The 26,461-nt window shown below is 53.7% G+C and overlaps 1 protein-coding gene across 1 annotated transcript; it reads right to left on the bottom strand.

Annotated features, from left to right (window-relative positions):
* Positions 1–5,608: 5,608 nt before the first annotated feature.
* Positions 5,609–6,362, bottom strand: LOC109769167 (thaumatin-like pathogenesis-related protein 3). The gene has a single exon (XM_020327915.4). It carries the CDS (start codon positions 6,306–6,308, stop codon positions 5,796–5,798), a length of 513 nt encoding a protein of 170 aa, XP_020183504.1. The 5' UTR covers positions 6,309–6,362; the 3' UTR covers positions 5,609–5,795.
* Between the last annotated feature and the right edge of the window lie 20,099 nt (positions 6,363–26,461).

The following is a 26,461-nucleotide window of genomic DNA, read 5'->3' as shown; positions in this document are numbered from 1 at the left end:
ACCTTGTTTAATAAGACAAAGTTTATCATTGGTAACGGTGCTAGTACACGATTCTGGGAGGATACTTGGTTCGGAGAGACACCCCTAGCTATTCAATACCCGTCTCTGTATCGTATTGTTCAACGACGTGAGGTGTTCGTTGCAACGGTACTTCAATCTATCCCCCTTAATATTCAGTTCAGAAGGGCGCTAGTGGGCAATCGTTGGGAAGAATGGCTCCATCTAGTAAGTAGACCGATGGAGATTCAGCTTTCGCAACAACCCGATAAGTTACGCTGGAAGCTTACTAGGTCTGGAGTATTTACATTTAAATCAATGTATATTGATGTTATCAATTCAAGCTCGATTCCTAGTTCTAAACATGTTTGGGCTGTCAAAGTCCCTTTGAAAATCAAAGTGTTTATGTGGTTTGTCCATAAACAAGTTATTTTAACTAAGGACAATTTGACAAAGCGTAATTGGACAGGACCTACTAGGTGTAGTTTCTGTGATCGGGATGAAACGATCAAACACCTTTTTCTTGATTGACCGCTAGCCAAAGTTTTATGGCGGACAGTCCATATTGCTTTTAATATTACTCCACCGAGTTCTATCAACACGTTATTTGGAACGTGGCTTAACGGGATAGAGCCCGAAACAGCGAGACATATCCGCGTAGGAGTCTGTGCTTTATTGTGGGCAGTCTGGAACTGCAGAAATGATTTGGTTTTTAACAGGACAACAAACATTCATTTTTTGCAGGTTATTTTCCGAGCCACGGCGTTGATCCGTTTGTGGTCGTTACTCACCTCGACGGAGGCCAGGGAGCGTTTGGTTATTGGATCTATCCGCTGGGAGACGGTAGCACGGGATATCTTCAACCGGTTTGGATGGCGATTATGTAATAGGATAGGCAATTAGTTTACCTACCTCTCTTTTGCCAGCCGATTGTCGCGTCCTTTATTTGGCTAGTTTATCTTCTAGCCATTTTGGCTCTGTGTGAGCTCTTCTTTTTTTCGTTTTTGAGACTTTAAGACCTTATTGGAACCTATTTATTTGTTTAATAAGATGGCCGTTTGCATCGTTCTGATGCAGAGGCCGGGGAGTCCCTCCTTTTCGAAAAAAAGAAAAAAAACCTGCCATCATGATGAACTTCCCATTTCCGCACCTAACCTTCCCAGCGATCTTGTGAAGAAGCTGTTGCAAGTCAACACTTCACAACCGGTGCACCACTAGCGAGAGGTCGAGGTATCGCAATGGGAACTGGGACCGCATAGCCGGGAAGGCGGCCATGATATCATCAAGATTAATGCCCGCACATCTGATTGGGGCAACCAAACTGTTCTGAACATTTGTTACTAAGCAAGTGACATCTTTAAAACTTTGCAGAATGCTTGCTAGCATATGAATATGCTCCTTTATCGGTGAGGGATAACGACACCGATATCGCCTCCATCATCTGGTATGGTAGACCAAAATCAAGCCCTCCCTCCCAATAGCCTGAACGAGGAGACGATGACTGCAACGCACCATGACCAAAGTCGGAGCTCGATTTTCACTAACTGCCACTTCTGCCCAACTCGTCGCCGGCTGGATCGTTGCCAAGTTCACACATAAGCTTTGTGCTAGGCCCCAACCGCGTCGCTGTACGACCACTGGCTACGCCGATGACGGATCCGGACGGGTGCTAGATCCGCAACCCATCACCACCAATCATCACCAAAGTAGAGCAACCCATGGAGGCAACGACCACCGCCGCATATCCAGGGGCGGCATCCTGACCGCCACGCCCGATCTCCCACAAGCACCACCCAGTCGCCTCAGGGGACACTGCTGTAATCCACCCGCCCAAGCACCTTTGACGCCGGTCCTGCCGCCACCATGGCCAACGCTGGTGACAGCAGCGGCAAGTGAGATCCCGAGATCGGGGCATCACGACGCTACGGATGGGCCCCGACATCGCCTTGGGGAACATCACGAGGGGTTTTCATTCGGTTCCTATGAGGTCTATGTTCAACACTATCATAGGGTTTCCTAGATAAGGCCTTATTAGCTGAATTTGTAGTTCCTTTCTTGTACATGATTTGATACTGTAGGTCCGTCATTTTGGTCATCAAAAAGTCAGGTCGGTTCCGTTGTGAGAGCAGTGATAGCGGCACATATCGGTGCCTCATTCTGGTGGTGGCAGTGGTCATTCTATGGCGCGGAGAGCTCGATGTAGTCTTTATTATGTTTGTAGTGTTTTATACACACGTTGAATCTTTATATAATAGATCTGGCCAAAAATGAAAAAAAAATGTGTTCAAGATTTTCTTTCAAGCTCTGTGTTAGTCTTCGACATCGCACTTTTTCCTGTTTTTTTCTTCCCGGTTTTCTCTGGCTTTTTCCTTTATGGTTTTTTTTCTCATTGGTTTTCCTTTCCTTCTTTTAGGTAGAAAATTGTGAAAAATGTTCGCATATTGGAAAAAGTGTACATGTTTTTATAAAATATTTGCATATACAAAATAATGTTTTGCTGCGTCATCTGAAGAAAAAACCACACTCCTTAACTCAATAACCATGACTCAAATCCCAATAGGTTCATGTCCTTTATTTCAACACATGGCGTCCCATCTGTGCTTCCACTCATTCCCCTTCCCATCCTCGCTGACGGTGGCCTCACTGTTCACGGAATCACTACACATTTGAACGTTGTCAAGTATATCTCCTAAGCTGTCCTGTCTCTCGGCATGACATGAAAAATCTGCTTTCTTTTTCTGTGGACTTTTGCCGAGGCGTGCATGCATGCGTGGTTATAGATGGTTTCTTTCGTCTGCAACCTTCGTTTTGTTGAGGTGCCCATTTCTAATCCGGATCAGCACCGATATGAAAGAAAAACAGATCATGTGCTATTGATGAATGTTGCACCCTAAATAACATTTCTTAAATGCTTAACAGGTACAATAACATCATATTCAGATTTTTCACATTTTTCTAATCAAATTCCATGTATAACATGTTAAATTTGGAGTTCGTATTTAAAAGATATGGATATTTTTAAAAAGCACTTGATCTGTACTGCAGGTGGATTAACCCAGATATCAGGGGTTTCCTACATACGCAAAAAATCTAACCGCAAAGTGGCTTGCCGGGTGACTACCAGAAACATCAGACGGTTTTCTGCAAGAGCGAAAGTCTAACTTAAAACTGAATTGCTGGTTGATTACCAGAAACAACAGGGGATTTTTTTTGCTAAATAGCAGTACGGACCAAGTATACCTATTTTCTTTATTTGTAGCTGTAGTTAGTAGTTATTTTCTCTGACAGATCTCATGGGATTCGATCGGTGTTGGTCTTCGATGGATCTTCATGGATCCAGTCTTGGTGTGTCTACGTTCGTGTGTCTACAGATTGGTCTCTTTTGATCTATGTTTTTCTTCATCAGCGGCGGTTGCTGTTCTGGTGCGCTGGTCCTCTAAAGCCTTAGCACGACGACTTCCTGACTGTCTACTACGATGAGTTTTGTCCGGCTCCGATGAAGGAGGGGCGATGACGGCGGCGTGCCTTCGGCTCGCTCCAGTGCTTGTAGTCGTCGCTAGGTGGTCAATTGACATGAATGTATTTTTTACTATTTCTAGTGTTCTTTCTACTACCATGACATTTGATGAATAGATTGTAAATTTTCTTGCAAAAAAAAAATAACAACTTGCTGCGTTTCCAATTGAAAAAAAAGTTGTTGCATTCAAATCAGTAGTATGCACGACTATTTCTATGTTGATTACTTCTACTGCACTTGCTCAATCCACTATGTTTGGCAACAAAAAAAATGCCTGAGAGAGACTAGAACTTTACTGAAAGTTGATGCTGCCACTTCCGACCAATAAGTCTACCCACGTGAAACAGATTCTTGCAAAATAGAAAAATAATGCAAGGACGAAAACGAAAGGAGGTTAATTTTAGGGCTGTCAACTAGATTTGGTGTGAGGAGTTGCAGATTTATACAGGGGTTCAACGACGACGACTGCGGCTACAGAGCGCTGGTCTTTAGGGGTACGTGGAAGACTTCCTGGCTGTCATCAGCAAGGTCAAGCTGGCTCCGGTATGAGAGCGAAGACAGCGGCGTGTCGGCGGCTCGTTCTGACGGCGGTAGTGGTCGTTTGATGGTTTCGGAATCTTGATGTAATTTTTATTATGTTTGAGGTGCTTTGTACTTCCGGTGAACTATGATAATAGATCTGCATCATTTTCGCAAAAAAATAATAATATAGCTACCCAAGTTAGAGGCTAATGGACACAACACTGTTGAATATATTCAACTGAAAATTAGTTCTTATATTTTAAATTTATATAGACAAGATTAAGAGCTATTAAAGGTACACTCCTGGTCCAGCCTAAGAAAATAAGAGAACAAATTTGCTCAAGCAGGTCCAAATTGATCAATCTTGCACACCCCGACAACTTTTGTATGTGGAATGAAGCATTAATAAAACTTTTTGAAGACACAAGCTCCTCCCCAAGAAAAGCTTAGGGTTCCTTTGCCTCCTGCCGGTGCCGGCGCCGATCCACCTCGTCTCCGGTGGCCTTAGGGCCATGGCGGCGCGGTGGATCCCGGCCCTTGCCGGTGGGAGGGCTCCGTTTTTAGATATTTCTTCAAGTTTTGTTAGGGTTTGTGTCCGGCTCAGGAAGATGAGGCGGCGGCGGCTCCATGAAGATGGAATAAGGTCTTCCCTGCCTAGCCCCTGTTCCGGTGGTGTGTCTAGGATCGTCGATGGGCGTGTGGAGGTGTGTCTTCGACGGATCTATCCTTGGTGGATTTGCTCGCATCTGGTCGTAGTTCGTCTACGTTTGTGTTTTTTCAGGTTGGATCCTTCCGATCTACGCTACTATTCATCGGCGGCGGTTGCTGTCCTGTTGTGCTGGTCCTGTAGGGCCTTAGCACGACGACTTCCCGACTGTCTACTGCAACAAGTTTTGCCCGCCTCCGGCGAGGGAGAGGGGATAACGGCGGCGCGCCTTCGGCTCGCTTCAGTGCTTGTAGTCGTCGCTAGGTGATCTACGGACCTGGATGTAATTTTTATTATTTCTGGTGTTCGTTGTATTGTCATGATTGAAGATGAATAGATTGAAAGTTTTCTCGGGAAAAAAACTTTCTGAAAACAATTCCTTTTGACGATGCAAGTATTACATATATGACTTTCGATGTGCATGGTTCCATGTGTTCATATAGTTTGGTTGAAGATGAATAGATTGAAAGTTTTCTCGGGAAAAAAACTTTCTGAAAACAATTCCTTTTGACCATGCAAGTATTACATATATGACTTTCGATGTGCATGGTTCCATGTGTTCATATAGTTTGGTACAAAATTAAGTGGATTTTGCTTTATTTTCATACTATTTCGAGTTCGGCTTGGCTTTATGCATGCCAAACCTCCACTTAAACATTTTCAAAATAAGTCAAAACATTTTTTTTGCGAGGGAAGTCAAAACTTCAACAAACCATTAATGAAAGGTCATGAAAACATGGGGAGGGGGTGCTGTTGAGCAAAACGGGAAGAACATAAAGAACTGAAAAATATTAGAAATTTGAAGTCCTAGGTGCGTTCTTGACCTCGCATATTATGATGCAACTTAAATATTAGAATTTAGAAATCAGAAATGAGATATTCCTTACCTGTATTTATTGACTTTATCGGGCACTCGTACATATTCGCACGGCCATTATTACATGGAAAATGGAAGTACAAATAGTTTAGCTTTCGCGCGGACATAGTATTACACTTCAGATAGTATTATGGTCGTCCGTGGCATGGCACGCATGCATATGATAGAGTAGCTCATCATGGGCAGAAGACGACATTGAACCTCCTGTTGCCGCTGCAAGCTTTGGTCCTGACGTCGTTGGGCTGGTGGTAGGCGTCGGGGCAGCTGGGGTCGCGGCACTGGATGTTGACGCCGGTGCTGCAGGAGAAGTCCATGGGGAGGTTGTACCCGTCGATCACCGAGATGTCGTAGAAGTCCTGCGAGCCGAGGGTGAACTCCGCCAGCGTCAACGGGGACTGGCCGGACAGGGTGCAGGACAGCGCGCCGCCGCAGTCGCCGGTGCTGCATCTCCCGCTGTTGCCGTTGAAGCTGCAGCCCGTGCGGCCCCAGATCCTGCCGGAGCTGGTGCCGCCGGGGATATCGAGGTTCCACGTTTCGCCTCTGTTGAGCTGCCGGCCACCGCCCACGGGGGTGGCCGCCGGCCACACCGTGAAGGAGCAGCGGTTGGTGATGGAGAAGCTGGTGGCGCTGGCACCGGCGACGAGCCCCACGGCCAGGAGGAGGATGAGCGCCGACGACGAGGCGGCCATTGTTGCTTGCTTGCTTGATTGCTGTGGTATTGTTGGTTGAATGGACGGGCTAGCTCGTGCTTATTTATAGTACTAGGTGGCTGGGTGAAGGATAGCTAGAAGAAAATTCAAGATTGGTAGGGACTGCAATTTACTCTACGTGGATGCGTATGCGCCAGCCAATTCAGGCTGAGAAAAATCTTCGAGCTTCACTCCGTCGACAGGCCACTTCGCAGTTGGTCTTTGCTATCCCCACTGACAGTGACGTTCGGCGTAGCTTAGCTAGCATGCCTCGTTTGAATGTTCTCGCCGTGTCAGGTTGGTTGGAAAAAATGGCAACGTTTCCAGGATATTCGACTTGTGCTGGAAAATACGCGGCATTTGAGAGGGACATACACGGATCGATCGAATTATTTTGTATAGTGGACAAATTAGCATTCCCTTCTCAAGCTCGCTCCTGCCCATCGACTTGTTTTTTTCTACACAAGCTTCCAGAGTGACCTTTCTTTTTCACACAAGACAAACCGAACAAACACATCACAGCAGTACTGCAGATATGTGGATATATACAGCTCCACAAGTTTTTGATAGGTGCATTTTTTGTCACTCAACTTATCGTGAAGTGTGAGTTTCGTCCCTGAATTTTTTCATGCAACTTTCGTCCCTCAATTCTTAATACCAGGTATAGTTAGTCCCTGGGCAGCGGTATTTAATAGTTAAACCCGGTTTTTGAAGGATAAATGTTGTGCCAAGATGTGGTCAAAACAATGACACATCAAGTCAAAACTGGGTTTGATCAAGAAATACCAATACGAGGGACTAACTGTACCTGGTATTAAGAGTTTAGGGACGAATGATACAACAAAAGAAAAATCAGCTATGAAAGCCACACTTCGCGATTAGTCGAGAGACGTAAAATGCACTTTTCTCAAAACAATATAAAGTATTAGAGCGCCTATGCATCAGGTACCTGAAATTTATTTAAATTTGAGACATTTTTTCCTACACCTATGGATTAACATCCAACGAAGGTGCTATACAAAGACCCACACGCTGCACGCATGCACCGGAAAGGCGTTGCAAGCTACCTCTTGGAGTCTGACCAAAAGTCTCATCATGGGCCACGCATGCATCATGTAGATGATTGCTACTCCCGGTGATGCTACACCATGTTTAAGCCTAACTCTTGGAATTCATGTGCTTTTCTTCAGCTTTATTAGAAATAATGTGCGAACTTTTTTTTTGCGTGAGAAACTTTTAACCTATTGATCTCCAATCATGATAGTACAACGAACACCAGAGGTATAGAAATTACAAGCAGGTCTGTGGACCACCTAGCAATGACTACAAGCACTAGAGTGAGCTGAAGGCGCGGCGCCGTCATTGCCCCTCCCTTGTTGGAGCCAGTCAAACCTTCTAGTAGACAGTCGGGAAGTCGTCGTGCTAAGATCGATCCCATAGGACCAGCGCACCAGAGTAGCAACCATCGCCGATGAAGAAAGTCGTAGATCGGAAGCATCAAATGTGTAAACACCCAAATCAAGATGAATATATATCGGATCCAAACAGATCCACCGAAGACCAGCACCGACCAAATCTCGCAAGATCTGACGGAGACAAACCTCCACACGCCGTTCCGACGATGCTAGACGCATCATCGGGATGGACATAAACGTGAGAGACATTATTTCTACTGAGGGACATTGCCGCCGCCACACAGCCCCAACAAAGACACTGAACCTAACAAGAACTAGTACCGGGTCCCTCCCGCTGTCGGGAGGCCGTGATCCTCCGCACCTCCATGGCCCAAAGGCCATCGGAGATGGGGCGGACCGTCGGCAACGCCGACGGGAGGAAGAGAAAAGTTTGGGATGTTTTCTTGTGAAAGAGGAAATAGATAAAAATAATAATGTGCGAACTTGAAAGGTACTTACACATATTGATGCGTGGTGTGTACAAATCTCAATGTTCTTTAGTTGTGCACAACTTAAAATATATTACAGTCCTGTTTTCTCAACAATAAAATAATATATAAAATAGTTACTGACGGAACATTAAAACATGGGGTATGCTCAATATGTTGTGCATACGTGCCCGCTCTGTTGTGAACCCGCTCAGAAATATCTTAAAATAAAAACCATGGTAAAAAGACGAGCTCGAAGAGATTCAAGTACAGGTGTTGGGCTTAGAAGGAACTGCCACAGAAGATCCCCGATGAGAGCCTTGACGTCAGCCATGACGCACCCCGGGGCTGCCTCCCTGAGCTGGCAGGACACACATTGGCCAGAGGAGGTGGCCTTGCGGCACACTCCACCGACCAGGCTTTGAATGCCTGACCAGGCTACGAGAGTAGCCCGATGCAGGGCTAGGCCTAGGGCCATCATTGCGACAACCTGAGGGGCACAAGACAAGACGGGATGCTGACATGAAATAAAGAGACGGAAGGGCGGTGCGGTGCAGCGTGTCACGTCGGGGAAGGCACTCGAGTACCTTACACATCATAGTATCAGGTTATCTACCGACCAATCGGCAGAAGCAAGTGGACTAGTTAGACCAGATACCTCTTTGTACATTGCTTCATATTTAATTATTTATTAAGCAGACCAGTGTGGTGCCCCCCTCCTCCGATCTATAGAAGGGGAGGGCCATGATCGAATTAAGGGGAGGCAACACTACATACACTGTCGTGGTGGGCGCACGGCAGATGCCAAGAGATGGCTAAAGAGAGGAGGAGGCTCGAGGGCGCTGGTGGGCTCCAGAGGCGAGGTTGGCATGAGCGGGCGCGGGACGCCGGACATACCCAGGTTCGGGGCTCTCCGGAGAGATAATACCCCTAGTCCTGCCGAGTGTAGTTGGATGATCGATAGTACAATGTTGCTCCTGGAGCTGTATGAAGGAGGAAGGAAGCTGGCCAAGGCTTGGGCTGCTCCTTCTCTCCGGTGTTGCTGTTTTTTGTGGCTAGTCCTTCTGCTTCGCTCCCTGAATGATCGTGGGCTCCAGGGGGTTTTATAGTCCAACCCCTCGGGGGTACAATGGTAATGTTATAAGTCGGTGGGTCGGTGTAGTCGGAGTCCGGGGTCCCGGGCTGGGCCCCGCTGAGGGCTTGTGGTTCGCCGGGTTCCCCTAGGTGCGGGTCCCGCAAGCCTAGGGGGACTGTGCGCCGTCTTGTCGATCGTCGGGGCGTGGCCGAGTCGAGCCGCGTACAGTGCTCTCCGTCAGGTTGCCGCTTGCTGTCGTCAGCGGTGAGGATGGGGGTACTGTTGCCACGCCGGCCCTGGTCAGCGGGTAGGTGAGGGGCACTGTTGCCACATTCCTGCTAACCAGAGGCATCGGCGGGGCACTGTTGCCTTGGTCATCGTTGATTGAAGTCTTGTCCCCGTCATACGGCCTGGATGGGACGGGAGTTGACCCGCGGCTGGATTGCGTAGCACGTCATGGGTGGCGCTGGCTTGGTGAGGAGGCCTTGGCCGTGCCGGGTTCGACTGTCTTGCGCCAGTTGTTGGGGCCGAGTCGACGTGTCTTGCCGGGTCGGCTAGTCTGGCCGGCTTGGGGGGCTTGGCCGGCCAAGCGCGCGCCGGTATTGAGGGGCGGTGCCAGCCCCATTGTTTTTAAAGAGGGTCCGGGTTCCGTTGCCTGCCCGGGGTCCATCCCCCCGATAGTAGTCCCCGAAGCTGTGAAGGTCCGCCGTCTTCGGATGAGTGGGCCTTCGCAGTTTCCCCCTTAAGCAAGGTGGATTCTGCGAGCGCCAGGTCCAGCAACACCCACTGTGTGCCGGTTTTCTCGGAAACCGGATCGCGGCGTCTCGGTCGTGGCGGGGACCGAGAAGTCCGCCGAATCTTGGGGCAATCCCTCAGGCTTTGCGCGGGCGCCACGTGGTGCTCGGAAGCGGGAGGGGCCTGACAGGCCATGCCGTGACGGGACCGGGCGACGGGCTGGGGCCCGCCGCCGCGCGCCCTCGGCCCAAGCGCGCGGATTTCTTGCGGCGTCCGGGGGCCGGTTGCTCTTCCCCGGGCAGTTACTGCGCGTGTACGCGCGCACTTATTGCGGGGTAGTGGAACGGGCGCATGCAGACGATCCCACTTCCCCACTTCCCCACGTTCAAACCGAGGGTTATAAATCGGGGGGGGGGGGGCAGGGGGATGGCGGACATTATTCTCGCTCGCGCCCTCCTGTCCCTTTGCTCTCGCTCCGCTCTTCGCAACAGACGCACTGCGGCGCCCGCTGCTCCGAGCAGAACTCCTGTGCCGTCCATCTTCCTTCTTCTTTCTTTGATCATGTCGCTGCCATCGGGCTCCTGGATGGGCTCGAACGTCACCTCTGAGGACATCACCCAGATTCGGGCGACGCGGCGCCTGCCATGGGAGACGGACGTCGGCGTCCGCCTGCCGCGCGGCGAGCAGAGGCCTCAGCCCGAGGGGCAGGAGCGCGTGGTCTTCCTCACGCACTTCGAGCGCGGGTTCGGGCTGCCGGCGAGCACCTTCTTCCGTGCTTTCCTGGAGTTCTTCGGGCTTCAGCCGCATCATCTTGGCGCCGGCGCCATCGTCCAGCTCTCCGGCTTCGTCACCCTCTGCGAGGGGTACCTGGGGGTCGAGCCTACGATCGGGGGCGGATTTCCCCAAGATCCCGTCGTCCAGGGAGTTCGCCGATTGCGGCGACGCCGTCATCTTGAAGTGGTCGGGGGCGGATTTCCCCAAGATCTCGCTGGAGGACTCTGCCAAGAAGTGGCAGAACTCCTTCTTCTACGTCCGCAACCTTGGAGCGGATCGCATCAATCTTCCGGCCTTCGCTATCGCACCGCCACGGGCGAAGACGAACTAGGGCTACTCGCCCAAGCGCCCGTCGCAGGAGATCGTTAATCTCTGCGAGCGGGTGACGGTGATGAGGACGTAGGAGGGGCTCACCGACACCGACCTCCTCGCCGCGTTCATCATGCGCCAGGTCCTTCCGCTTCAGGGGCGCTCCTGCCTCATCGGTGAAATGGTCGGCCTTCAAGACCCGAACCGCATGGGGTCGACGCGGCTGTCCGCGGAGGAGGTCGCACGCGGCGTGAACGACATCTCCAAGGCCAACCTTGGGGAGGACTGGCGGTTCGGCAAGGCGCCGTACATCCAGTCGAACCCGGCGCCGCAGGTGAGTGTCTGGTCTTCTCACTTTGCTGCCGTGCACCTTCGCATCCATCCTGACGCAACGCGGGGGGTACTTCTGAACGCGATTCGGCATCCTTACGCCCGGGCTCCGTCGCAGGTGGAGCCGGTGGCGCCAGAGGAGCCCGTGGCTCGTGGTGGGGAGGAGGAGGCCGAGTCCGACGCCGGCGCAGGGCGTCGCGCGGGTAAGTCTCGCGTTTTTCTTCATGTGTCTTGAATTGCTGACCGCGGCACGGAACGGCTGGTGCTGACGCCAGTTGCTGGTGTAGTGGCGTTGGGCGGGGGAGGCGGCGATGTGGGCGGAGCCGGGTCCTCGCATGGGGCGGCGCTGAGCCGCCCGCATGGGAAAGACAGCGTCGCGCCGCGACCCCGGGCCCCGAAGCGCACGGCGGACCCGTCCGGGGCCGGGAGGCCGGCCAAGAGGAAGCGCGGCAACGGGCACGGGAGGCCAACCCCGGTCCCGGTCTTGGCAGGGTAAGCTTCATCACTTGTTTGCGCTCAGGTTTTTTTTCCTTGAGCTAGTCCTGTTTCTTTTCTGATCATTCTGTCTTCTTCTCTAGGTCGCCAATCGCGCTGGCGAGGGCGGTGGCGGAAGCCGCGACCGCCGAAGGGGCCGCGTTCCGCAGGAGCCGGTCCGACCTCGCCGACCAAGCCGAGGCGGAGGGACGGGCCGACTCGGACCTCGGCCTGGATCCGAATGACGCCGAAGCCTTGGCCTGGCGGGACAGGAACCGGGCCGAGGCGGAGCTGGAGGCGGCGTCGGTCCGGGCTTGGACCGACGCGGCGGCAGCATGGGCGCGACCCGGCGAGGAGCCGGTCTGGCGCGAGATGCCAGAGGGCACGGTGGTGGCGGCGACGGTCTTTGAGCTGTCATCGGTGAGGGAGCACGGCCGTGGAGGCCGGGCTGAGGCGGTGATCCCCGACCGGGGGGTCGTGGAGGTGGAGGATGACACCCCGCCGCAGGCCGACGTGGCCGAGCGAGCGGGGACTGATGGTGATGGAGGCGGCGTCGTTTTGGAAGAGACGCTGCGGGCGGCGGCGTCGGAGGCGTCGCCGGTTTTGGAGGAGGCACCGCGGGCGGCGGTGCCGGAGGTCACCCTGGCAGCTGGGCTGGAGACGGCGACGTAGGGCGTCCCGGAGGAGGTGCTGGCCGCGTCGCGAGCGGCCAGCGAGGAGCACGCCTTGGTGACCTGGCAGGGAGAGCGCCGAGCTGCCGTGCCGCAGCCGGCACGGAGCGAGGGCGCCGTTGTCTTCGGGCCTCAGACCCAGGAGGAGGCGGCGCTGGACGCCGTCAGTCACCGCCTGGGAGGTCGGACGGAACAGCTCGAGGCCTTTGCCCAGGCCGAGGTGGAGCGGTCGTGCGACCTGGAGCGCGCCGTTCTGGTAAGTCTCCTTGCAATTTTCTTCTTTGTGGGGGCGCGCCAGCGCACCCATTGGGTGTAGCCCCCGAGGTTCGGGCCAACTACGTAGTAGTTGGGTCGAATCTTTAGAGTGTTGGCCTTGTTCTGATTTCTGCTTTCTTCAGCATCTCGACGCCTTCCGGGTCGCTGCCTACATTCGTCTCCTGGGCAAGCACCGGGAGCTCGTGGAGCGGCTTGCCGCCAAGGAGGAGGAGCTCCGCGTACCCGCAGGTATCCTTGTGCTCTTTTCTAGTGGGGGCGCGCTAGCGCACCCACTGGGTGTAGCCCCCGAGATTCAGACCAACTGTGTAACAGTTGGGCCAAATCTTAAGTCTTGCTTTTTTCTTCTGCTGAGTCCCTTTTTTTTCGCAGCCGAGGTGCTGTTCTGGCGGGCTCGTCTGCTCCGGGCCGGTCATCACTACGACCGACTCGTTGCCGACACCGGCCGTCTTGGCGTCGAGGCGGCGCAGGTGAGGGTGGAGGCGGCCGCGGCTCGGCGGTCTCTCGACGAGGCCAACCGGCTGCATGAGCAGCTGGCGGGTCACAAGAGCTGCCTCGAGGCCGAGGTGGAGCTCCTTAAGGCGGAAGCCGCCAAGGTGGCAGAGGCACAGCAGGCCCTGGTGGAGGCGGACCAGCAGCGCGGCCAGCTGGCCGACGACAAGGGCCGGCTCCAGGCCGAGGTGGATCGCCTGCGGGGGCAAGTCACCACGGCTGAGGGGGCCCGTCAGGACGAGGCCCGTCGCCGCGAGGCGGCCGAGAAGGCGGCCGAAGACAAGGACGCCGAGCTGAAGGCGGCCCTTGCCAAGGCCGCCAATCTGGAGAAGGCGCTCGAGGAGCACGACCGTGCCATCAAGCGGGAGCGGTGCGGTACGTTGCTTGAGGCGCAGCACTTGGAAGAGTCCTTCTGCAGTAAGTGCTTTTTTCTTGTCGTTTGCCGGGTCGGGATTTGGCCTTTCTTCCTTGTTGTTCTTCTTCTAACTCGCTTCTTCCTTTGAGGCAGGGGCCTTCCCAGAGACGCAGCGGCTGGCGGAGGAAGCCGTCCGCTATCAGCGCAACCCGACCGGCGTCGTTGGGTCCGGGACGGATCCGCGGGTGGCCTGGACCTTCCCAGAGATCATCGCCACCGCTGAGGCCCGCCTGCAGGCCCTGGGAACGCAGTTGGGGCGGCTGTCCCAGGCCGGCACCGCAGTGACGGCGGCCCTATGGCCGGACTCCGTCCAACCGAGCAGCTTCTCGCACCTGGCGCGTTGGTTGGAGATGGGGCCGGACCGGCTTGGCGAGTGGCGCGTCTCCGCTGCTCGTGCCGGTGCTGAGATGGCGCTCCGGTTCACGCTGTCCTAGCATCCGGACCTGTAGCTGGACGCGTTGATGGGCCAGCGGGCCGGTTCGGAGCAGCTCTTGCAGGAGCAAGCCGGCCGGATCGCCTCCCGGGCCAGCTACATCGCCGAGTTCGCCTTCCATGACAAGTTCCATCCGGAGCGGACGAAAGACGGTGGGGTCGTGGACGGCGACGACTACGGCTTGCTCTTCCACGATCCGGAGGGGAGCTCGGAGGAGACGGGCGTCTACCGCGACGCGGACACTGAGGAGGGCACCGGCACCTCGCCGGACCCGGAGGCCGCGAGGGGAGAGTCGTCGATGTCGCGACGCGGCGCTGGAGATGCCTGAGACACTTTGTGTAAAATTTGTTAAATAGCAGGTCCACCCACCCACTGGGGGGGTTTAGGGTGTAATGAACTCGGGCCGTGGGCCTTTTCTTAAATACTTGCAGATGTCGTGGGTGCTTTTGCTTTTTTGCCTTCCGTTTTTTGGACCGATTTCATGCGTTTTTCCTTTCTCAAACCTCCCCCCCGGAGTCAGACGGCCGAGGCTCCGGTCCGTGACAAGGAGTTCGGTTCTTTGAGAGGAGTGCAAAGGACTTGGGTCCCTCGAAACGTTGGGCACGAGCGAAACACCCACTGGGCCGGCTGGCGGCAATCCGGCGAAGCCGGTTGGCGAGCAGCCGGTCGTGCGGCTGTTCATTTGATGAATGGCGGACCGGGTTGATCGACCCGGCGACCTTTGGCTTAGTGTATGAAGCGTAAAGGAGTTTTGGCCCGTTGTGCTTGCCAGCCGACAGCCAAAGCTGGATCTGTGGCTTTAGAGCGAAGTGGGGGACCGCGGCATCCTAACTTTATCAGGAATCACCAAGTAAGGCGGCGGGGTAGCGACCGAGCCGGCCAGCCCCCGAGCCCCCGGGTCGAGCAAGTCGGACCGGTGGCCGGGTTTAGTGGTATAGTGATGCAAGAAAATAGGGACACAATAAATTGGTTGACAAAAGGCAGCCCCCGAGTCTCGTTCGGGGACCCCATAGTTTCATGTGTTTACAAAAGGCAATGATACATACGCTCGTGCGGCTAACTGTAAAATGGGCGGAGGAGTTCCGCGTTCCACGGCCGGGTCGTTTCTTCACCGGCGGTGTCCTTCTTGCGCTTCCTTGACTTGCGTGCGTCGATGAGGTAGTAGGCGTTGCGGTTGCGCAAGGCCCTATTCATGATGAATGGGCCCTCCCATGGAGGGGACAGCTTGTGCTGGCCTGCCTGCTCTTGGACGAGTCGGAGGATGAGGTCGCCCTCGCGGAACGCGAGGGGCTTGATCTTCTTGCTGTGGTAGTGCCTCAGGCCTTGCTGGTAGACGGCCGAGCGACTGAGCGCCAGGAGGCGTGCTTCTTCGAGCAGGTAGACGCCATCTTCGCGGGCTTCTCTGGCTTCGGCTTCGGTGTACATCATGACGCGCGGCGAGTCGAACTCGACGTCGGTCGGGATGACGGCTTTGGCTCCGTAGACGAGGAAGAACGGGGTGAACCCGGTCGACTGATTCGGCGTGGTGCGTAGACTCCAGAGAACGGCTGGCAACTCGTGAAGCCAGCTGCCGGTTGAGCGGATGAGCGGCTCGACGAGTCGTGGCTTGACGCCGGACAGGATGAGTCCATTGGCCCGCTCGACCTGCCCGTTGGACTACGGATGCGCAACGGAGGCTAGGTCGAGGCGGATGCCGAAGACGGAGCAGTATTGCTCGAGCACGCCCTTGGCGAAGTTGGTGCCGTTGTCGGTGATGATGTTGTTCGGCATGCCGTAGCGCACCGCTATGTCCTTGATGAACCGGACGGCTGTTGGCCCTTCCAGTTTCTTGATTGGTCTTGCCTCGATCCACTTGGTGAATTTGTCCACTGCCACCAGCAAGTGCGTCATGCCGCCTCGGGCGGTTTTTGAAGGGTCCCACCATGTCGAGTCCCCAGACCGCGAAGGGCCAGGCGATCGGTATGGTGCGGAGTGCTGACGCCGGCTGGTGGCTCCGTTTGCTGAAGTGCTGGCATCCCTCACACTTGAGGAGGAGGGACTCGACGTCTTGGAGGGCCGTGGGCCAGTAGAAGCCGTGGCGGAACGCCTTGGCCACCAGGGATCGTGATGCATCGTGGTGCCCACACTCGCCCTGATGTATGTCGAGGAGGATGTCGATGACCCGCTCCTGCTCGACGCAGCGCTGGAACACGCCGGTGGAGCTGCGCTGGACAAGCTCGTTGTTGATGATGCTGTAGGCGGACGCCCGGCGCTGCACTTGCCGAGCTTCGGTCTCGCCCATGGGGAGAACCCCGTTCTCCAAAAATTCTGATATTGAGAGGGCCCAAGATGGAGCCGTAACCACGGCGAAGACGGCCACCAGGGTGGGTTCCGAGTCGGCAGCCCCCGAGCCGGGTTGAGCAGCCCCCGGGTCGGGGATGGCGACGGCCGGGTCCGGGACGATGGTGGCCGGGTCGAGCTGAGCAGCCCCCGGGCCGGGTTTAGCAGTCCCCGGGCCGGGTTGAGGTGCGGCCGGGTCGTTTGGAACGTGGATGGACTCGGAGTCCGACGATGGCTTGATGGACGGCTTGCGCAGGTGCTCGAGGGAGACATCGGACGGGATGGCTTGTCGTGACGAGGCGATCTTGGCGAGCGTGTCGGCTGCTTAGTTCTCCGCGCGCGGGACGTGGAGGAACTCGCAGCCCTCGAAGGATCCGGACAGCTTCTGGACGAGGAAGCGGTAGCTTGCCATGTTGGAGTCACGGGCGTCCCATTCGCCGGAGCATTGCTGCACCACTAGGTCCGAGTCGCCGTAGCACAGGATGCGCGGGATGCCGAGTTCCTTGGCCAGCCGGAGGCCGTGCACAAGGGCTTCGTACTCGGCGACGTTGTTGGAGGCGGCGAAGTGGATCTGGAGCGCGTAGCGGAGCCGGTCGCCCTTCGGGGACGATAGTACGATGCCGGCCCCCAAACCGAGTCACATCTTGACCCGTCGAAGTGCATGCGCCAATGCGTCGAGTCGGGAGGCGGCGGCAAGTACTGGGTTTCGGTCCAATCGACGAGGAAGTCGACCAGGGCTTGAGACTTGATCGCGGTGCGGGGCTCGTAGAGGATTGTGTGGCCGGCTAGCTGGATCGCCCATTTGGCAACCCGGCCAGAGGCATCCTGGCACCCGATGATTTCTCCGTTAGGCGCCGTGCTGACCACGGTGACGATGTGCTCTTGGAAATACTGCTTCAGCTTCTTGGCGGTGAAGTACACGCCGTAACACATCTTCTGGTAGTGCGGGTAGTTCTGCTTGGAGATGGAGAGCACCTCGCTCAGGTAGTAGACCGGGCGCTGGACGGCTTGGATCTTGCCCTTCTCTGGTCGCTCGACCACCAGCACCGTGCTGACCGCCCGCGAGGTCGCGGCTATGTAGAGCAACATCGGCTCCTTGTCGGTCGGCGCGGCCAGGACTGGCGTGGTGGAGAGCATGCGCTTGAGGTCTTGGAAGGCCTCGTCTGCCTTGCCGTTCCATTCGAACGGGCTCGTCTTCTTCATCAGCTGGTACAGGGGTAGCGCCCTCTCGCCCAGCCGGCTTAGAAACCGGCTGACCGAGGCCAAGCATCCGGTGAACTTCTGGACATCGCGCAGCCGAGCCGGCTTGCGCATATGCTCGATGGCCTTGATCTTCTCCGGCTTCGCCTCAATGCCGCGTTCCGAGACGAGGAAGCCGAGTAGCTTTTCGGCCGGGACGCCGAAGACGCATTTTTCCGGGTTAAGCTTGACCTTGTATTCGCGGAGGTTGACGAAGGTTTCCTTCAAATCGTCGAGGAGCGTGAGGTGCTGCTTGGTCTTCACCATGATGTCGTCCACGTATACGTGGATATTGCGGCCGAGTTGCGGCAGCAAACATTTCTGCATGCAGCGCTGGAAGGTGGCGCCGGCGTTCTTCAAGCCGAACGACATGGTGATGTAGCAATACACCCCAAAGGGCGTGATGAAGGACGTCTTTAGGGCGTCGGCCGGGTCCAGCTTGATCTGGTGGTAGCCGGAGTAAGCGTCCAGGAAGGACAGGAGCTCACACCCGACGGTCGAGTCGATGACTTGGTCGATCCGCAGGAGGGCGAACGGATCCTTGGGACAGGCCTTATTGAGGCTGGTGTAGTCGATACACATGCGCCAGGTCTTGTTCTTCTTCAGGACGAGGACTGGGTTGGCCAACCACTCGGGGTGAAACATTTCCATTATGAAGCCGGCCGCCAAAAGCTTGGCGACCTCTTCATCAATGGTTCTTCTCTTCTCTTCGAAAATCGTCGTAGGGGTTGACGGACAGGCTTGGCGTCCTTGCGGACGTGAAGTTTGTGCTCGGCGTACTTCCTCGGGATACCCGACATGTCCTTGGGGGTCCATGCGAAGATATCCCAATTCTCACGGAGGAAGTCGACGAGCTCGCCTTCCTATTTGCTGTCGAGGCGGGCGCCTACGACAACGTACTTGCTGCAACTGGGGTCTTCTGGGTTGAGCTTCACTTTCTTGGTCTCCTTGGAGGGCTTGAAGGCGGCCTCGTCGGCCGGGTCCGGGGTCGGGATTGACGCGGTGGAGGCCTCGCCTGCCAGGGCGACGATCCGGTCCAGCTGGCGCCGCTCCTCGGCAATGACCAGCGACTCGGCCAACTTGGAGCCGTCTCGGGCGCACTCCAGGGACTTGCGGTAATCGCCGGCGATGGTGATGAGGCCCTTGGGACCCGGCATCTTCATCTCCAGATACGCGTAGTGGGGAACCACCATGAACTTGGCGAGCGCGGGCCGGCCCAGCAACGCGTGATATGCGCTGGACAGATCCACCACCTCGAACCAGATCGGTTTGCGCCGGAAGTGGCCGCTGTCACCGAACAGGACATCTAGCCGGACTCGGCCAATGGGGGAGCAGGAGAGGCCGGGTACGATGCCGTGGAAGATCGTTCGGGTTGGCTCCAGGTCCTCGGCCTTGAGGCCGAGCTTTGTTATCGTGTCGCGGTAGAGGATGTTGATGCTACCGCCGCCGTCGATGAGGACTCGCGAGAACTTGCATGTGCGCCGCGTGATGATGGTGGGGTTGAGGACGAGGGCGTAACCACCCGGACTTGGCATGACTGTCGGGTGATCCTCCCGGGTCCAGGTGATCGGGCGATCCGACCGATGCATGAACTCCGGTTTGGCCGGGACGACGGTGTTCACCTCCTGCTGAAGGAGGCGCTCGCTGCGCTTGTCGTCGCGAGGCTGGTGAAGACGACGTAGGCCACGCTCTGGTCCGGGTAGGCGTCGTCACGCATCGCGCCGCCAGATGGAGGCGGTGGTGGAGGCGGAGGCGGTTGTCCCGAGCCTGGAGCCGGAGCCGGAGGGGGCAGGACGTCGCCCCTCATGATACGCTTGGTGATGGCGCACTGCCGAAGCGTGTGCGTGGAGGGTCTTGCGCCGTTGTGGTGCTTGTAGGGGGCGTCGAGCATCTGCTCGAAGCTCATGGCGGGTTGCCATGCCGTCTTGCTGGTTTGCCGGCGCTTCGCCGCCGGGTCTGCCGCGGGCTCGGTGGCCGCGACGAGCCGGGTGTTGCGATGCGGCGCCGGCTGGTCGGCCTTGCGCTTGTTGTTCTGGTGATGCTGCTACCGGCTGCTCTCGGCGGCCAGCTTCGGAAGGGGAACCGGCTTCGCCTTGCCGGCTTCATCCAGCGCCACCTGGATCTTCATGGCGGAGTCGGCGTTGGCATACTTGTCCGCCGTCACCATGAGCGCAGCCATGGTGGCAGGCTCTGAGTGTAAGAGCTTGTGCTTGAGGAGGGTGCCGTCTCGGCACCCGCTGACGAAGTACTGGATCGCCTGGACTTCATGGACACCCTCGCAGCTGTTCCGGAGCTCGGTCCAGCGTGCGAGGTACTCGCGGCCGGTCTCCGTAGGCCCTTGCACGCACATGGCGAGCTGGCTTGGGCGGCCGGGTCGCTTGTAGGTCCCCGTGAAGTTGCGGACGAAAGCTTCCTCGAAGTCCACCCACGTGTTGATGTTGCCCATCGGCAGGCCGTTCAACCACGTGCGGGCCGACCCTTGGAGCATGAGCGGTGCGTAGCGCACGGCGAGACGACGATTGGCACCGGTGATGCCAATGGCCGTGGTGTAGTCGGTGAGCCAGTCTTCTGGCTTCACCGTCCCGTTGTACTTGAGGGTGTCGTGGGGGAGCATGAATCCTTTGGGGAAGGGCTCCTCCTAGATGCGCGGGCCGAAGCACGCCGGCCCGATAGTGCCGCTCTCCTCCACCTCCAAGGAGCGACCAGCTGATCGAGGCGGGTGGCGAGCGTCGGTGTCGTCGATGGCGCGCGGGCCGAGTCGACTTGCGGCCAGGCCACGGGGGGCCGGGTTGGTTGGAGCCGGACGCCGGCCATGCTGGTCGGGTCCGCACTGGGTCTCTAGGACGGGCTCGTTGCCCAATCCGCCGGCGGCTGTAGCGGCCGGAACGCGCCGAGTCCGGGCTTGGCCGGAGTGCGCCTCGCCGGGTGGCGAGGAAGCGGTGTGCAGAAGCTCGCCGGGCCCGCCAAGGCGGGCGGAGCCAGACCCCGCCGGCTTGGCGAGCTGGTTGAGGCGGTCCTGCTGGGTGTTGGCGGCGTGGAGGAGTTCACGCATTCGCCCAATGCGCTCTTTCAGCTCCTCACCCGCGAGCTGGTCCAGGCCGACTGCAGCTGCGTGGGCCGCGCGCATGTTCTTCGCTGGGGTCTCGTAGACGGTTGGGACGGCGCCGAGGGCCCGGCCGATCGCTCCTTCCCGGGCACGCACAACGGCGACCCGGCTTGGCTCGGCCGCGACGGGCGTGAATCCGTAGGCGGCGTCGCGCTCCAGCTAAGCGGCGTCCAGGCGACGCTGAGTGGCGGCGAGCGTCTTAGATAGGTCCAGCATCTGCTGGCGCCTTTCCTCGAGCTGGGTTCGGGCCTCAGCGACGTTGGTGGCGTCAACGTCGGTGCCGATGGGGATGCGGAGGCTCTGCATCGCGGCGCGCAATGGATCAGACGGCTCGATCCGATCCGCTGCGGCCCTGGCTTCGGTAGCCTTCCTCGTCTTGCTCGACGAGGAGGAGGCACCGTCGCCGGTGACGAAGACCTCCACATGGACGTCCATTGCCCCGGCGGAAACGCCGCCGAGGGAGAGGGGAGAGTCGGAGTAGCGTAGCACCTCGCTGGGGTACTCGTCGGCCGTGAACGCATCGGAGATGCGCAGTGCGGCGAAGGAGGAGACAAGCGCGCCGACGACATCGTCCGCCACAACGACGGACTCGTCGGCGTAGGAGAAGGGCCCCGTCCAAAGCATGCTCCCGGCCAACTCCTCAAGCTGCCCCACGGTGCGCGCCAACTGTCGTGGTGGGTGCACGGTAGATTCCAAGGGATGGCTAAAGAGAGGAGGAGGCTCGAGGGCGCTGGTGGGCTCCAGAGGCGAGGTTGGCATGAGCGGGCGCGGGACGCCGGACATACCGAGGTTCGGGGCTCTCCAGAGAGATAATACCCCTAGTCCTGCCGAGTGTAGTTGGATGATTGATAGTACAATGTTGCTCCTGGATCTGTATGAAGGAGGAAGGAAGCTGGCCAACGATTGGGCTGCTCCTTCTCTCCGGTGTTGCTGTTTTTTTGTGGCTAGTCCTTCTGTTTCGCTCCCTGAATGATCGTGGGCTCCCGGGGGTTTCATAGTCCAACCACTCGGGGGTACAATGGTAATGTTATAAGTCGGTGGGTCCGTGTAGTCGGTGTCCGGGGTCCCGAGCTGGGCCCCGCTGAGGGCTTGTGGTTCGCCGGGTTCCCCTAGGTGCGGGCCCCGCAAGCCTAGGGGGACTGTGCGCCGTCTTGTCGATCGTCAGGGCGTGGCCGAGTCGAGCCGCGTACAGTGCTCTCCATCAGGTTGCCGCTTGCTGTCGTCAGCGGTGAGGGTGGGGGCACTATTGCCACGCCAGCCCTGGTCAGCGGGTAGGTGAGGGGCACTGTTGCCACGTTCCTGCTGACCAGAGACATGGGCGGGGCACTGTTGCCTTGGTCATCGTTGATTGAAGTCTTGTCCCCGTCATACGGCCTGGATGGGACGGGAGTTGACCCGCGGCTGGATTGCGTAGCACGCCATGGGTGGCGCTGGCTTGGTGAGGAGGCCTTGGCCGTGCCGGGTTCGGCTGTCTTGCGCCAGTTGTTGGGGCCGAGTCGACGTGTCTTGCTGGGTCAGCTAGTCTGGCCGGCTTGGGAGGCTTGGCCGGGTCGAGCGACCCGGCCAAGCGCGCGTCGGTATTGAGGGGCGATGCCAGCACTGTTGTTTTTAAAGAGGATCCGGGTTCGGTTGCCTGAGAGAAGGTAGAGATAGAAATTGGAGTGATCGGGCACTCTAGCTAATACCCCGATCACCACTCTTCTCACCCCGACCACCTCTTTTGTACACAAGAGCACTTGTACTCCCAAGCTTATATGAAATACTAGCAGGACATAGGGTTTTACACCATAATGGCTGCCTGAACCTTTATAAACCATTACGTATTCATGCTCTCCATGCCTATCTCTTAGACATGATTGACTTGGTGTCTTAGCACCTGGCCGAACTAACAAATACAGGGCATCTTGATGGGGCCTCCTATATGCCGCTCGTTGAGGCAAAGAGTCGGAGGGCGACTCACCTGAGCCGACCCATTTGCAGTGCACGGGGTGGCACGCGTTCGTGACGTGGAAAGACGCACAAAAAGGAATGTGGGAACTGGATTTCGAACACACGACCTCGAAGTGGGTTTCACAGCGTGCTAGCCACCGCGCCAGGCAAGTTTCTAGTGAACAGCGTCGCTAGCCACCTTCATCTTTTATTAGGTGTCTAAAACGCCAGCCTCGTGTATATGAACTATAAGCTGCAAACATGATTTTTTTTTAAAAGTAAATATTTTCTAAACACAGCAATTTTCTAATTTCTGAACAAAATTGTAAAAAGTCTAACTTTTTGGTAAAACCCAAATATTTTTCGAAAGAAGGAAGAAATTTCAAAGGGGGAACATTTTTTCTTAATTACGAACAATTTTTTGAAAATGCAAACATTTTTTGGTAAAAAAAGCAAAAAACAAATGATCCATTTTTCTAAAATCATGAACAAATTTATAAAAATGCAAACATTTTTCGAAATTCCCTGAAATTCTTATGAATTCATGAAAACATGGCTTTTTTATTCATGAACATATTTGGAAATGAAATTTCTGAAAATTTCTAAATATGTGAATAAAAATGCAAAGGCGAACATTTTTTGAGATCCCCGGAATATTTTGTTATTTTGTGAACAAATTTTGCAAACATGAACTTTTTTTGAATTTGTGACAAAATTTTCGAAGTGGGAACATCTTCTGAAGTTCCCAAACATTTTCTGAATTTGCGAAAAAAATTTAAAATGCAAACATATTTAAATTTGAAATTCTAAACTTTTTTTGAATTTTCCAACATTTTTCGTAAAGTGGAAAACAAATATTAAAATTCTACTTTTTTGGAATTTGTGAACAAATTTCTAAACAGGATCATTTTTTTTAATAAAATGAACAATTTTTTTAAAATGTGAATATTTAATAAAATTCTAGAAGATTTGTAGAAAAATAAAAGTAAAAATGAAATTCAAAAATGAGGGAAATATATAGCGAAATAAAGAAAATAAAAAACAAAACAAGTAAAATAAAAGAGGAAAAACAAAAAAGAAGAAGAAAAAGGGATAGAAAAGGAAAAACGAAAAGAAACAAAAAAGACATAAAACTAGTTGAGGAACCTTGCCCTACTTTCTAGAAGGTTCCTAAAACAGAAAAAACCGACTGGAAACTCCGAGAACATTCCCAAAACCAGTAGTTACTGCAGCACATTCTTTACTGATAATTGGGCCGGCCATGTTACCAACGACTGTCTACCGCAGAATGCGGCGGATAGGATTTTCCATCCTTGATCTCCGGTGTGTGGAGATTGCCATCAGACACTTACACTATTCAAAATAATAGTTACTAGCAAAAAGTCACATGGCATATATGTATGCACTAATACATAATAATCAACTAAGCAACAACAACAAAAATCGAAACATTAGCGTTAGTGAGGAAACAAAAGAAAATTGTTTTGAAATAGAATGACTAAGGGCATCTATATTAATACACATGAAATAAAATAATTAAATAAAATTAATTTATCAATTACAAAAAAACATTTTAATTTCTTAACATGAAATGAAATAGTGTCAAACCATTGCAACATCAATGATCTGCCGCATGCGCAAATATAGGGGAAAACTTAATAACCAAAAAAATTGGCTAGGCTAAAACAATTAGAGCCAGAAACATTAGTGCAAGCAAGAAAACGAAAGCATAATCTGAAATTAAAACTAAAACTTAAACAAATGTTATTCCAAAATATAATGAATTAATGGTGTTGGTGCTAACCAAAAGAAGAAAGAAAATGAAGAAATAAACTAAAGTAAATAATGATAAATATTGCACATATATTTCATAGAACTTGTACCATTCTACAATATTCAAGAACAATTATATGGATGTGTACCTCTCAGGAAACATCATAATTTTACACCTAGATTGCATAGAAATCACATTCTATGTTCATGGTACACTCGGTGTTGAAACAACGAAATAATAAAGTCAAAGATTAAACATTGCTAGACACATTGAAAACTAAGGGCATAGGTGTGACCCTAAAAGAAGAAGAAAATTGAAGAAGAAAAAATAAAATTTATAAAAATGATGATAAAACTTGCACACAAATTTTAAATAACTTGCACTGCGTCAAGATATGCACGATAAACATATAATATTGTAACCTTTAGATTGCATGGTTTGCATACATATTGTATAGCAATTGCATGTATGCATCCATATTCAGTGTTCAAACATTGGGACAATGATGAGACACGTATAAAATAAACCACATGCACACACATTCACATATACTAGATCGGGATCGCGCCTTGGCGCGAGGGTGCCGGTCCCGACGTTTTGTCAAGCAGGTAATGCATAAAAGACAACTACCAAGCGATCCATTAATTAGGGATTTCATAATATGGAACATCAGTCACTACATCAATCAGCATATACCCGAAAAAAACATAAGAACAATACACTTCCTACCAAAACACGTGTCCTCTAAAATCAGAATCGATATGGACAAACAAAGGAATTGTTAGATGAAGCAAATTATGCTACGCCTACAATTGATAAGATGGCTGAGAACACATGCCTGCCACGCAACTCTGTACAGGCCAGCCGCTGAGTGATGTATGTTAAATAGGGACCTCAAAATTTGCAAGTTGTTGCATCAATATGTAATAGGAAAGATTTCATAAAGAAGAGCAGGGTATTACTAAAGGCAGGGGCAAGCATTATTCACATCTTGGCAATCGCTTAATATGTCAATCTTTTGATCGTCATCTTCAACCTTCTTAGACATTCTGGACATCTTCTCTTTTAAATCACTTGAATGGTCTTCAAATAGCATTACCCGCGAGGAAGCTGCCGGTAGCTTGTGCTGACAAGTCTTTAACTCATGATAATTTGCATCATCAACATAAATCATTGATTTATCTTTCATAAAAGGCCAGGACAGCCGAGCTAGCTGAAGTAGTTGGAGTCATCCTCCTCGCGGAAGGTGTTGTCCGCTGGGAAGATGAGGTATATCTGTCAGGACCCTGGGTTCATCAGCTCCCCATCCTGCAAATAAAAAAAAGAATAGTAGGCTCACTCACAAAGGGAGGTGCTACCTCTTGAGCACTGCGTTGGTTTTCCCTTGAAGAGGAAAGGGTGATGCAGCAAAGTAGCGTAAGTATTTCCCTCAGTTTTTGAGAACCAAGGTATCAATCCAGTAGGAGGCCACACACGAGTCCCTCGCACCTACACAAACAAATAAATCCTCGCAACCAACGCAATAAAGGGGTTGTCAATCCCTTCACGGTCACTTACGAGAGTGAGATCTGATAGATATGATAAGATAATTTTTTTGGTATTTTCATGATAAAGATGCAAAGTAAAGAAAACAAAATAAAAACGGCGCCAGAAATAGCTTGTTGTCGGGAGATTAATATGATGGAAAATAGACCCGGGGGCCATATGTTTCACTAGTGGCTTCTCTCAAGAGCATAAGTATTACGGTGGGTGAACAAATTACTATTGAGCAATTGATAGAATTGAGCATAGTTACGAGAATATCTAGGTATGATCATGTATATAGGCATCACATCTGAGACAAGTAGACCGACTCCTGCCTGCATCTACTACTATTACTCTACACATCGACCGCTATCCAGCATGCATCTAGAGTATTAAGTT

Source organism: Aegilops tauschii, chromosome 5, assembly GCF_002575655.3.
Source record: "Aegilops tauschii subsp. strangulata cultivar AL8/78 chromosome 5, Aet v6.0, whole genome shotgun sequence".
In the NCBI taxonomy this organism is placed as follows: domain Eukaryota; kingdom Viridiplantae; phylum Streptophyta; class Magnoliopsida; order Poales; family Poaceae; genus Aegilops; species Aegilops tauschii.
Note: the sequence above shows the minus strand (reverse complement) of the source record. Positions and strands in the feature narration are given on the sequence as shown.

Bases quoted from the DNA above. Each gene is read 5' to 3' on its own strand.
- LOC109769167 (XM_020327915.4), bottom strand. From the start codon at position 6,308: ATGGCCGCCTCGTCGTCGGCGCTCATCCTCCTCCTGGCCGTGGGGCTC.